The sequence below is a fragment of the Protobothrops mucrosquamatus genome, unplaced genomic scaffold, assembly GCF_001527695.2.
Source record: "Protobothrops mucrosquamatus isolate PMUCROS unplaced genomic scaffold, P.Mucros_1.0 scaffold3484, whole genome shotgun sequence".
In the NCBI taxonomy this organism is placed as follows: Eukaryota; Metazoa; Chordata; class Lepidosauria; order Squamata; family Viperidae; genus Protobothrops; species Protobothrops mucrosquamatus.
In genome coordinates, this window is record NW_015389458.1 from 13,071 (window position 1) to 26,794 (window position 13,724).

The 13,724-nt window shown below is 50.2% G+C and overlaps 1 protein-coding gene across 2 annotated transcripts in view; it reads right to left on the bottom strand.

Moving 5' to 3' along the window:
* Window positions 1-4,241: 4,241 nt before the first annotated feature.
* NRF1 (nuclear respiratory factor 1) overlaps window positions 4,242-13,724 on the bottom strand; it is a 38,206-nt gene continuing 28,723 nt past the window's right edge. The window contains exons 10-12 of one of the 2 annotated variants that reach the window (XM_015827081.1): window positions 12,837-12,852; window positions 10,803-10,818; window positions 4,242-4,405 (exon numbers count right to left, since the gene is read on the bottom strand). In XM_015827081.1, coding sequence (XP_015682567.1) covers window positions 4,242-4,405; window positions 10,803-10,818; window positions 12,837-12,852 — 196 coding nt within the window. The remainder of the gene's footprint in view (window positions 4,406-10,802; window positions 10,819-12,836; window positions 12,853-13,724) is intronic. The other variant, XM_015827082.1, reaches the window with a different exon arrangement.

The following is a 13,724-nucleotide window of genomic DNA, read 5'->3' on the forward strand; positions in this document are numbered from 1 at the left end:
AAAAGGGTCCCAAGCTATTTTTTTCCCAATGCCGTTGTAACTTTGAACAGTCCCTGCTGTAAATCAAGGGCTGCCTGGATCTTTCTTTGGTTCTTAATAATAAAACTTCCCCTTAACATTTACTTCCAATAAAGAAGTGTGTGTGTGTGTGGTTGTATGTGTGTGTGCGTTTGTGTGAAAGCCTCGGTTTTCTTCCGCACGGTACAACCGTCATTCCTGATGGTTGAAAACTGTGACTGTAGATCCGGCGACTCGGAGTTTTTCGTCACTAGTGCGGCTCAAGCAGAAGCCGGTCTGGTCTTTTCTTGGCAAAAAACCGACCGTGGGTTCCTGCCCTGAGCACGGGGTGGACTGGATGACCTCAAGGACTCCTTCCATACCTAGACTTCTATGAAATGAATGAATCAATCATCGATCAAGTCAGCTAAGCATTACAAGTGGGAATAATCTGACTAGCACTGATGAGGTTACCTAGCTTGGTAATGAAACGTCTGCAAGAAAATGGGCAAAGGAGTCAAGCTCTTCTCCAAAGCGCCGGAAGGCAGGACAAGAAGCAACGGATGGAAATTAACCAAGGAGAGAAGCAACCTGGAACTAAGGAGAAACTTCCTGACAGTGAGGACAATTAATTAAATTAATTAATCAATTAATTAAACCAGGGGTCTCCAAACCTGTCAACTTTAAGATTTGAACCAGGATGTTCTCCAAACTTGGCCACTCTAAGACTTCTGGACTTCAACTCCCAGAATTCCATAGGATAAACCAGGGGGGTCTCCAAATATGGCCACTTTTAAGACTTGTGGACTTCAACTCCCAGAATTCCATAGGATAAACCAGGATGTTGCCCAAACTTGGCCACTTTTAAGACTTCTGGACTTCAATGTCCAGAATTCCATAGGATAAGACATTGGTCTCAAACCTGTCAACTTTTAAGACTTGTGGACTTCAACTCCCAGAATTCCATAGGATAAGACATTGGTCTCAAACCTGTCAACTTTTAAGACTTGTGGACTTCAACTCCCAGAATTCCATAGGATAAACCAGGATGTTCTCCAAACTTTGGCCACTTTAAGCCCAGAATTCTGGAAGTTGAAGTCCACAAGTCTTAAAAGTTATCAAGTTTGGAGACCCCCGTAGCGTGGCAGGCTGGGGAATTCTGGGAGTTGAAGTCCACAGAACTTAAAAGTTGATCAGGTTGCATGGCTGCTGGGGCATTCTGGGAGTTGAAGTCCACAAGTCTTAAAAGTTATCAAGTTTGGAGACCCCCCCTAGCATGGCTGGCTAGGGAATTCTGGGAGTTAAAGTCCACAGGACTTCAAATTGACAAGGTTGCATGGCTGGCTGGGGCATTCTGGGAGTTGAAGTCCACAAGTCTTAAAAGTTGTCAGGTTTGGAGATCCCCCTAGCATGGCTGGCTAGGGAATTCTGGGAGTTGAAGTCCAGAGGTCTTAAAGTTGACAAGGTTGCATGGCTGGCTAGGGAATTCTGGGAGTTAAAGTCCACAGGACTTCAAATTGACAAGGTTGCATGGCTGGCTGGGGCATTCTGGGAGTTGAAGTCCACAAGTCTTAAAAGTTGTCAGGTTTGGAGATCCCTGGGATAAACCAACCCCCTTGCCCCTTTTGTCCTGCGTTCTGGAAAACCAAGAAGCGCGAAAGAAGGGCAACCTCTGGACACATCTGTAACAATTTATTGAATGAGGAAGTAGACAGAATTGGGGGGGGGAAACAACAGGGAAACCCCATGCTTTTGACAGTAGTGGCAGCGGAAACGTGTGTTTTTTTTCTTCTTCTTTGGGTCTCGGGGAAATAATTTCTCAGTCTATCAGAACTTTATTCTGTCGCGGGGCGGGGGAAGAAACATAAAAAGGAACACCAACTTTAAAGTCACAGCTGACATCTCTTTACGACGACAATACAAAATAATATTTATAAATGAAAAAACGACAACCCCCCCCCCAAAAAAAAATAAAAATAAAAAATAAAAACCAAAGACTTGGGAAGGAAACGTTCTCCTCTAGTTACGTCCGGGGAAGAAAAACGTGTACGCAAGAGACTCTTGTGGTTTTCCTTTCTTTTTCCTCGTTTTTTAAAATCGGGGGGGAAAAAAGGAGCCAGGTTAAAAACACGGGAATCTGGAAAGGGGGGGGGGGCAGCCTTGAAAAGCCGACGGTTTTGCGAAATGGTTCTTTCAAAGGACGGGAGAAATTAAATACTGCGGAGGACTCCGGGAAGAAGGACGGAGTGGGTGCTTTCTTGCGATTTTTTAGGACCGGGGATGCGGCAGGGGGGGGGTCTCTCTGGAAGCCCCCCCCCCAAATAGGAGATGTAACTGCTCAGTTCAACCTTAGGTGGGGATGAGCTGCTTCTCAGCCACCCGTTCAAGGACCGTTTCCCTCTCCCCTCCCTGGCTTTTTGGGGGTCATCGGTGGGCAGGGAGGAAAGAAGGGAAGAGAGAAAGAGGGAAGGGGAACAGAGGGAGGGGAGAGAGGAAGGAAGGAAGGAAGGGAGGAATAGAGGGAGGGACAGAAGGGAGGGGAGAGAAAGAGGAAGGAAGGAAGGAAGAATAGAGGGAAAGAAGGGAGGGGTGAGAGAGGAAGGAAGGAATAGAGGGATGAAAGGAAGAGGGAGGGGAGAGAAAGAGGAAGGAAGGAAGGAGGAACAGAGGGAGGGAGAGGGAACAGAGGGCGGGATGGAAGGGAGGAGAAAGAAAGAGGGAGGAGAAAGAGGAAGGAAGGAAGGAGGGAGGGAAGGAAGGAAGGAAGGAAAAGGGAGAGGGAACAGAAGGAGGGATGGAAGGGAGAGAGAGGAAGGAAGGAAGAATAGAGGGATGGAAGGAAGGGGAGAGAGAGGGGAGAGAAAGAGGAAGGAAGGAAGGAAGGAAGGAAGGAAAAGGGAACAGAAGGAGGGATGGAAGGGAGGGGAGAGAGAGGAAGGAAGAATAGAGGGATGGAAGGAGGGGGAGAGGGGAGAGAAAGAGGAAGGAAGGAAGGAGGAATAGAGGGAGGGACAGAAGGGAGGGGAAAGAGGAAGGAAGGAGGTACAGAGGGAGGGATGGAAGGGAGGAGAAAGAAAGAGAGGGACGAGAGAGAAAGAGGAAGGAAGGAAGGAAGGAAGAAAAAGGGAGAGGGAACAGAAGGAGGGATGGAAGGAAGGAAGGAAGGAAGGAAAAGAGGGAACAGAGACATCACACCTTTTCATAAAGCATGAATGGACTCGGATGCCGGTGGCCAAGAGCTACTGGCAAGGATGATGGGCCATGGGGTTGGATCAGCCAGGAGAGGAGAGAGGCCCAGGACTGCCCCCTATGGATCTTGACTGAGAAAGGGGATTTTTTTCGCAAGCTTTCCACACGAGGGGGCACCCGTTGACGGGAAAGGGATCCAAAACCAGAACGGTCGCGCCTGGCCCTTGAGACGCGGGAAGAACGATTTTGAGGGTTCGTGGATCAAAAACGGGGGGCGGTGATGGAATCGTGAGGAGGGGGTTACCCTCTTTGCAGCGTGCCCCCTGCCTCTTGTTTAGACCTTTTACAACTCGCGAGGGCAGAGGAGGAAGAAAGCTGAAACAGATCAGCGCGGGAAGGGACAAGGATCCTCGGACGAGTCGTCTCGCGTGGACTTTCCAACGGGAAGGAGGTCGGACGGTCCGATCCCACCTGGCTACGAAAGAGTCCCAGAAGGCCGGACACCGATCCGGAATCGGCGGAACGACCGCCATCCCCGTCTCCTCCAGGAGACGTGATTTTTTTTCCCCCCTCCGGCGTCTTTTCGGGGAAGAAAAACTGTCTTTCCCCCAAAGGCGTCTCGACTTTTCTCGTTCTCGTACGAAAATTCTCGTCCGTATGAAAAGAAAGCCCTATATTCCCGAGGCGAGGACGGCGGGGGGGGGGAGAGCCCGGTGGGAACGATGGGACGGTGAGAGTCTGCCAAGGGAGGGACGCCCGGGACCCCCGACTTCACAAACCAAGGACAGGGAAGCTTTCCGATCCTCGCCCTTCTTCGGAACGGGCGATCCATGCAAGGAAAGCCGGGCCTATCCTGTCCGGACGAGCCGCCTCACTCCCGATGGGAACGGGTGGGTCCGCTCGAGGCCCGCAGGCCTTTTTCCCGCTCTGGGTTGTGTAGTCCAAAGTGGCGAGACTCCGGCGCCCCCTGATTGCCTTTCCGGAGAGGTGTAGAAAAATCGTTTCGGAGAAGAGAGGAAGAAGCTGCGGCCTCACCATCCGGCCCCCGTCGGCCGTCATTGTTCCAGGGTGACCACTTCCACCGCCTGGCCGTCCATGGTGACGGTGCTGTCGGTGATCCTGGCGGTCACGGGGGCCATGGCGACCTGGACGGGCCCGTTGCCCTGCGCGAGGCTGGTGACCACCGTCTGGTACATGCTCACCGGGATCTGGACCAGGCCTGGGGAAAGATTTGGGGGGGGGGAAGGGGGGGGGGAGATGAAGAAAGATAAGTTATTTCTACCAGCCGATGAAAAGAGGAAGACAAAAATCAACACAGGGAGTCCTCGATTTACGACCACCATTGAGCCCAAAGCGTATGTTGCTAAGCAAGACGGTTAAGTGAGTTTTGCCCCCTTTTTATGACCTTTCCTGCCGCGGACATTAAATGAATCGCTGCAGTTGTTCAACGAATCTTGGTTGTTAAGTTTTTAAGAAGAAACTGGACAGGCATTTGTCCAAAATGGTATAGGGTTTCCTGCCTGAGCAGGGGGTTGGACTAGATGACCTCCAAGGTCCCTTCCCACTTTACCATTATTATTATTATTATTCCTTTCCCGCAATGACTTTGCTGGTCGTAAGGCAGCTGGGAAGCGTACAAACGCCGATCACGTGACCACGGCAACCGTCGGTAAGTACACGCCAGTCGCCAAGCCCCCAAATTTTGATCACGTGACCCCGGGGATGCGGCGACGGTCGTTAAGGGTGAAAACTGGTCGTAGGTCACCTTCCCAGCTGGCCTCTGACAAGCAAAGTCGATGGGGGAAGCCGGATTCGCTTAATGACCTCATAATTCACTTAACAACTGTGCCAGGAAGAGTATACAGGTAGTCCTCAATTTACAATAGTTCATTTAGTGACCCTTCAAAGTTACAACGGCACTGAAAAAAAGGGACTTAGGACCGTTTTTCACATTTACAAGCCCTTGATCACATGATCGAAGTTCAGAGGCTCGGCAACTGGCGTGTACTTATGACAGTTGCGCGTCCCGGGGGTCAACTGGTCAACTTTTGCGACTTTCTGACAAGCAAAATCAATGGGGGGAAAGCCCAATTCACTTTACAACCGTGTTACTCACTTAACAACTGCGGTGATTCATTTAGCAACCGTGGCGAGAAAGGTCGTAGAACGGGGCGAAGCTCACTTAACAAATGTTTCGCTTACCGGACATAAACTTTTGAGCTCAGTTGTGGTCGTTAACGCGAGGACTACCTGTGTGTAACTTTGCGTAACCTAGATAACAATTGTGGCAGGAAAGGTCATAAAATGGGGGGAAGGGGGCAAAACTCAACAACTGCCTTGCTTAGGGACGGAAATTCGGGGGCTCAATTGTGACCGTAAAGACTGTGATAGCTTAAAAGGTGAAAACAGACCCACACTTGTGGCATTCACACGGCTGTGTGTGAAAAGTTTTTGGATGCCTGCTTGGTTAGAAAAGATGTGGGGGGAACACGTAGATTTTAAACCTGAACTTTTTTTTTTAATTAGGTGTAATGCCAGAAAAGACTAACAAACAAAAGCGTGTATTTGATTTTGCACGGCACAACAGCGGCCAGAATAATATTTGCGCAATATTGGGGAAAAGGAAAGAATACCACCCGATGAAGAAATAATCAAAAAAATATACTGGAATGGGCAGAGACGGACAGATTGGACTATGAGACTGAAAGAAAAAGAAGAAACGGAATATTATCAAATTTGGGACTTACTTTACCGACGGTTAGACTGCAGTGTTTCTCAACCTTGACCATTTTTAAGGCATGTGGACTTCAACTCCCAGAATTCCACAGCCAGCAATGCTGGCTGTGGAATTCTGGGAGTTGAAGTCCACATGCCTTAAAATGGTCAAGGTTGAGAAACACTGGGTTAGAGGAAAGAATAAATAAACTGGCAGGACTGGCCTAAGGGTTATTTTTAACTTGGTTTTATAATAATTTTTTTTTAAAAAAAAATTAAATTATAAAGGCCTTATAATAATATTTTATTTTAATTAACTTTTTAAGGTTAGTATTTTTGTAGTTATGTACTTGTTTTTAAAAAGGCTGTAAGCCGCCCTGAGTCCGCAGGGAGAAGGGCGGGGTAGAAATTTAAATAATAAATAAATAATAAATAAAATAACAAGGATTAGGAATTAAATAGGTATTAGCGTATTTAAACTCAAGACAGCACGCGGGGTTGAAAAATTATTATTGTGTGTTATGGAAAAAACTAATAAAATCTTATTAAAAACAGTTTTTTGATGCACAGCTGGGTACACAAAAGCCCACAACACCGCAAGAAAGGGACAGAGGCAGAACGCGCTGAATCGCTCACGGACAAAGAGAAGCGAGGCGAGAAGCAAAACGAGCCGTACGCCGTTTGCCTGAGACGGAATAGGGTTTCCTGCCTGAGCAGGGGGTTGGACTAGAAGACCTCTGAGGTCCCTTCCGGCTCTCGTTCTTCTGTTAGATGGCTTTTGCATTCTCCCTGCTGGTCCTCTGTGGCCAGCTGCAGCCTGTTCCCTGTGCTCCATCCGTGGGCCTTGAGTAAACACGCGCACGCAACCTCCTCCGTCTCTTTTGTGTTGTGCACCTGCACACCAAAACTGGGTGTGTGTGTGTGGGTTTTTGGGACACCTGTCACCTGCCCGGGTTCAAAAGTACCGCAGGAGGAATTAGACCGAACGGAGGGGGACGCGGCCGGTAAATCCCAAGCTTTTGGCAGTGATAAGAGGAAGAAATGTTATTTTTTTTTAATCCTTCTCAGGGAAATAATTTGTGAGCCGACCGATCGGAACGGAGCTGGAAGAGGACCCCGGAGGTCATCTAGTCCAACCCCCTGCTCGAGCAGGAGACTTTAGATACCGTTTCAGACAAGTGGCTGTCCACAGTCTCTTCTTGAAGGCCTCCCGGGATGGGACACCCGCAACGGAATAGCAGAGTGGGGAAGGGACCTCGGGGGGTCATCTAGTCCAACCCCCCGCTCGAGCAGGAGATCCTCTATCAATTCTGGATAAACGGCGGTCCCATCTCTTCTTTAAAAACCTCCAGGGATGGAGAACGCACAACAGAATAGCAGAGTTGGGAGGGGACCTCGGGGGTCATCTAGTCCAACCCCCTTGCTCAAGCAGGAGATCCTCTATCAATTCTGGATAAACGGCCGTCCGATCGCTTCTTTAAAAACCTCCAGGGATGGAGTACGCACAACAGAATAGCAGAGTTGGGAGGGGACCTCGGAGGTCATCTAGTCCAACCCCCTTGCTCAAGCAGGAGATCCTCTATCAATTCTGGAGAAACGGCCGTCCGATCGCTTCTTTAAAAACCTCCAGGGATGGAGTACGCACAACAGAATAGCAGAGTTGGGAAGGGACCTCGGAGGTCATCTAGTCCAACCCCCTTGCTCAAGCAGGAGATCCTCTTTCAATTCTGGATAAACGGCCGTCCCATCTCTTCTTTAAAAACCTCCAGTGGATGGGAGTACCCACAACCTCCGGAGGGGAATTTCCTCCAGGTTCCAGGGTGGAATTCTTCCCTCTCTACCTGGTGGATTAAAAAAACGGCAAGGGGGCTGAGTTGGGGGCACCCCTTCCAATCTTCAAAGGGATATAATTAAGATTATTTGAAGGACACGTGGAAGGGGGGGGGGAGAAGAAAGTAGTGAGATCAAAAGCTGAGGATTTCCAGCCCTGAAGCAGCTTTGGATTTATGCCCTTTTTTTTATTTCCTTCTGAAGCTGAAAATGTGGAAATACTCCCCCAAACCGGCTCTTCCTCATTCCTTCACCCCCATTGAGCAGAGAGTCCTCCCCCCCCCAACCACACTTGTCCATCAGGATGCTCCGATGGAGCCCGGAAGGGAGGATTGCTAAATGAGAAATGTGTTGAGTTTTGCCCCATTTTACGACCTCCCTTGCCACGGCCGTTAAGCGAATCGCCGCCGTTGTTAAGTAGGTTAACCCGGTTGTTAAGCGAACTGGGCTCCTCCATGGACTTTGCTTGCCGGAACATCGCATAAAGGGGATCGCAGGATCCCCGGGGGAACAGGGCGACCGTCATAAATGCGAGTCAGCTTGCCGAGCGTCTGGATTTTGATCACCTGATCCTGGGGATGCTGCGACGGTCGTTAAGGGTGAAAAAACGGCCGCGAGTCGCTTTTTTCAGCGCCGCTGCGCCTCCGAACGGCCGCTAGACTGTTGTAATTCGAGGACTGCCCGTACTCAATTTACAACCGTCACGGAGCCGGCCGTGACGGTTGTAAAGCAGATCAGTCACGTGACTTTACTAGCAGTCTTGTTAAGGGAGTGCAAGGTCACTAAACGAAGCATTACAGGCCCTCCTCGACCTACGACCGTGATGGAGCTGGCCGCGACAGTCGTAAAACGGATCAGCCGTGGGACCTGACCACCTTTTTTTTTTTGGGCGGCAGTCGCTCAGTGAATGCAGAGGTCGCTAAGCGAACCCACACGGGCAGCCCTCGATTTACGACCTTAAGGGAGCTTGCTCTGAATTTTGATCACATGGGGGAGGCCGCGACGGGCGTTAAGTGTAGAGAAACGGTCCGAGGTCGCTGTTTTTTTAGCGACGTCCTAACTCTTAAGCGGTCGCTAAATGAACCGTTGTAAGGAGAGGACTCCCCGTATTTGACCGCCTTGGCCAAAGGACGGGAAAAATAAACGGAAGAAGTAAAGTGAGAAAAAATGTAGCTGGAACGGGCCAATGAATGAATGCGGGACGTTGTGTGTGTGTGTGTGTGTGTGTGTGTGTGTGTGTAGAATAAAATAAACCCAGAGCTTAAAAGGGGTGGCCTTGTAAAAACAACCCCATCCCAAACCTGGAATTACCGAAACCATCGCCAGCGACCCTTCGTTGCGGAAGGATTAAGCCAGTGGTTCTCAACCTTTTTAATGCCGCGACCCCCAACCGGTCGTAAGTCGAGGACTAAACCGGTCGTAAGTCAAGGACTACCCAACCGGTCGTAAGTCGAGGACTCCCTGCCCGGGAGTGCCGCGCATGCGTGGTTCCGCCCCCTGCGCCGGCCGAGGCGTAGCTGGCAAGCGGCAGAGACGGAGCAGGCTGACCACCAGCTGGCCCAGCCCAAGGGAGGTAAGGCACCTGCCGGAAAAGGGAAAAAAAAATGGCGGATAAAAAAAATGGCGGCCAAAAAAAATGGCGGACAGCCTTGCTTGGCGACCCCCATGAAATGGTTGATCGACCCCAAATGGGGTCCCGACCCACAGGTTGAGAACCACTGGATTAAGCCAAACCACCTGGGTGTCTGATGCGACAGCCTTTGGGGGCTGCTGGGCTGGGAGGAGAGGGGTGGGCAACGGGGTGGGAAGGCCGATTGAATCTCCCGCCCCCTCCCCAGGGCTGAGCTAGCTGACCTCAGGAGGGACCAGACGGGAGCTCCAGAGACCCGGGGGATCGGGCCTCGGATTGTCCCCGCGCCCGATCTGACCTCCTGATTAGCCTTAATCTACCGGCAGACGTCAATGTCAAGCTTGGGATTGTAGGTCTTTTTGTGGGATTAAAGGCACAATCCCTTCGCTCTCCCCTTGTGCAAAGGCACCGGGGATTGGGATGAGGACACGCAAGGCTCAACGGTGGGAAGTGTGAGAGGGACCTCGGAGTCCTGGTGGACCATCGCTTAAATAGGAGCCAGCCGTGTGCGGCAGCAGCCAAAAAAGGCCAACACAATCCTAGGCTGCATTAACAGAGGGATAGAATCAAGATCAGGTGAAGAGTTAATACCACTTTACAAGGCCTTGGTAAGGCCACACTTGGAATCCTGCATCCAGTTTTGGTCACCACGATGTAAAAAAGATGTGGAGACTCTGGAAAGAGTCCAGAGAAGAGCAACAAGGATGATCAGGGGACTGGAGGCTAAAACATACAAGGAACGGCTGCTGGAATTGGGGATGTCTAGTTTAAGGAAGAGAAGGACCAGGGGGGACAGGATAGCAGTCTTCCAATCTCTCAGGGGCTGCCCCAAAGAAGAGGGAGTCAAGCTATTCTCCAAAGCACCCGAAGGCAGGAGAAGAAGCAACAGATGGAGATTCATGAAGGAGAGAAGCAACTTGTAACTAAGGAGAAACTTTCTGACCGTGAGAAAAATTAAACCGGGGAATAACTTGCCTCCAGAAGTTGTGGGTGTTCCATCACTGGAGGTTTTCAAGAACAGACTGGACAGCCACTTGTCTGAAATGGTACAGGGTTAGGGTTAGGGTTAGATGGGTAGATAGACAGATAACAGAGTTGGACTAGAAGACCTCCAAGGTCCCTTCCAACTCTGTCTGTCTATCTATCTATCTATCTATCTATCTATCTATCTATCTATCTATCTATCTATCTATCTATCTATCTATCTATCTATCATCTATCTATCTAATCTATCTATCTATCTATCTCTATCCATCTCTCTCTCTCTATCTACCTACTTACCTACCTACTTATATCTACCTACCTACCTACCTATCTCTATCTACCTACCTACCTCTATCTATATATCTCTACCTACCTACCTACCTACCTATATCTATACCTATCTATCTACCTATCTACCTACCTATCTCTATCTATCTCTATCTATCTACCTGCCTACCTGTCTGTCTGTCTCTCTCTCTCTCTCTCTCTCCATCCATCTATCTGTATCATATCTATCTATCTATCTATCTATCTATCTATCTATCTATCTATCTATCTATCTATCTATCTATCTATCTATCTATCTATCTATCTATCTATCTATCTATCTATCTATCAGAATAGAGCTGGAAGGGATCCCCACACAACCTCACAACTTTGTGGAACACCACAATCTTAAGCCCAGCCAGCCAGGGCTACCTTACGGTCTCTTGACCTTCCAGCAAGATCAGTGGCTGCGACGGTGTGTGCTTGCCTATGTGTGTCTGTGTGTGCCTTTGTGTCACGCAAAGCTTCCTCCTGCAAGCTCTCTGCGCAGCTGTTTCCTGGGCGTGGATTACCACGGTCGCATTATCTGCTTCCAGCAGCAGAGCCTGGCTGCCCCTGTCTGAGAAGGTCACTGGGACACGGGGGGGGCCTTGTGAGAGAAGATGGGGGCCAGTTTTTGGGCACCCCACACTAGGAAGGGGGAAAGAGGCATGGTTAGCTACCCTCCCCCCTCCCCAAAACAATCAACAGCCAGAAGGAGGGCTGGCAAACTCCAGCAGCGTGCCTCCACTGCACTCTCTAGCTGAGTTGGGCCAAATGGGAATTATGGGCAACGGGAAGCTTTGGATTCTGTGGGAAAACAAAAGAACACCAGCAGTGTTAGAAGGGAGTGGGGTTTGCGAGGAGGAGGAGGAGGAGGAGGAGGAGGAGGAGGAGTTGGAAGGGACCTTGGAGGTCATCTAGNGGAGGAGGAGGAGGAGGAGGAGGAGGAGGACTGTGGGGTCCTTGGTGCTCTCTGAGCTTGCTTGTTTTTTTGCAGGCATTTCATGACCCAACTAGGTAACATCATCAGTGCTAGAAGGGAGTGGGGTTTGCAGGGAGGAGGAGGAAAAGGAGGAAGGACTGTGGGGGTCCTTGGTGCTCTCTGAACTTGGTGGTTTTCTTGCAGATGTTTCATGACCCAACTAGGTAACATCATCAGTGTATAAGGGAGTGAGGGAGGAGGAGGACGAGGAGGAGAAGGAGGAGGAAGAAGACTGTGGGGTCTTTGGTCCTCTCCGAGCTGGGTGGTTTTCTTGCAGACGTTTCATGACCCAACTAGGGAACATCATCAGGGTTAGAAGGGAGTGGGGTTTACTTTCTGTTTACATACAAGTATACAGGGAAAGCCACTCCCAATAAAAGAGAATATTTGTGGCTCAGGATTAAACTGTAGGGTCCTTGGGAATGGTGTTTGTGGAGTGGAGTGGAGGAGGAGGAGGAGGGGGAAGAAGAAGCACTGTGGGGTCCTTGGTGCTCTCGGAACTTGGTGGTTTCCTTGCAGACGTTTCATGACCCAACTAGGTAACGCCATCAGTGTCAGAAAGGAGGGGGTTTTGTTCTCTGTTTCTACACAAGTGGCCTGCCCTGTCCGTGTGAATGAGAGGCTTCTTGGTGGTTCCTCAACTAGGCTGTTGTTTACCGTGTGATTGTTTACCTCAGTGGGCAGTTCCTTGCTCAGGGCTAGGGTTTACACCTTAGTTTTTGGTCTAGTGTTACTATTGTTGACTTCTGCTTATCTGGGCCTTGATGGCTGGCGAGAAGGTTTTCTGGTACTCTCTTTTGAGTGACATGGTGTTGTTTTTATTGACTGACTGATTTGTATCCCGCCTTTATTACTTTTATAAATAACTCGAGGCAGTGAACATTCCTAATACGGCTCCCTCCTCCTGTTTTCCCCACAACGACAACCCTGTGAAGTGGGCTGGGTTGAGAGTGACTGACTGGCCAAAGTTCACCCAGCCGGCTTTCATGCCTAAGGCAGAACTAGAACTCACCATTTCCTGGTGATTGGTCCAACGCCACCTAGTCGGTTTTCCGGGCTAAGGCAGGACTAGAACTCATTTCCTGGTGATTGGCCCAAAGTCACCCAGGGGGCTTTTGTGCCTAAGGCGGGACTAGAACTCCCAGTCTCCTGGTGATTGGCCCAAAGTCACCCAGCCGGGTTTCGTGCCTAAGGCGGGACTAGAACTCCCCGTCTCCTGGTGATTGGTCAAAAGTCACCCAGGTGGCTTTCATGCCTAAGGCGGGACTAGAACTCCCAGTCTCCTGGTGATTGGTCAAAAGTCACCCAGCTGGCTTTCATGCCTAAGGCGGGACTAGAACTCCCGTCTCCTGGTGATTGGCCCAAAGTCACCCAGCCGGCTTTCATGCCTAAGGCAGGACTAGAACTCACCGTCTCCTGGTGATTGGCCCAGAGTCACCCAGGGGGCTTTTGTGCCTAAGGCGGGACTAGAACTCCCAGTCTCCTGGTGATTGGCCCAAAGTCACCCAGCCGGGTTTCGTGCCTAAGGCGGGACTAGAACTCCCAGTCTCCTGGTGATTGGTCAAAAGTCACCCAGCTGGCTTTCATGCCTAAGGCGGGACTAGAAGTCACCATTTCCTGGTGATTGGCCCAAAGTCACCCAGCCAGGTTTCATGCCTAAGGCGGGACTAAAACTCCCAGTCTCCTGGTGATTGGTCAAAAGTCACCCAGGTGGCTTTCATGCCTAAGGCGGGACTAGAACTCCCAGTCTCCCGGTGATTGGCCAAAAGTCACCCAGCCAGATTTTGTGCCTAAGACGAGGCTAGAACTCACCATTTCCTGGTGATTAGTCAAAAGTCACTCAACCAAGTTTTCATGCGTAAGGCTGGACTAGAACTCCCGGTCTCCCGGTGATTAGCCCAAAGTCACCCAGTGGGCTTTCATGGCTAAGGCAGGACTAGAACTCACTAGAACTCTCCCGCTTTCTCGCCTGGTACCTTCACCACTAGACCCAACTGCCCCTCTGATGTTGTTAATCCCGATCGGCTTGTTGAGTGCCAGGATTTAGCATTTATTGGACCCGGCACAAATCCGGGCGATGCCAGGGCC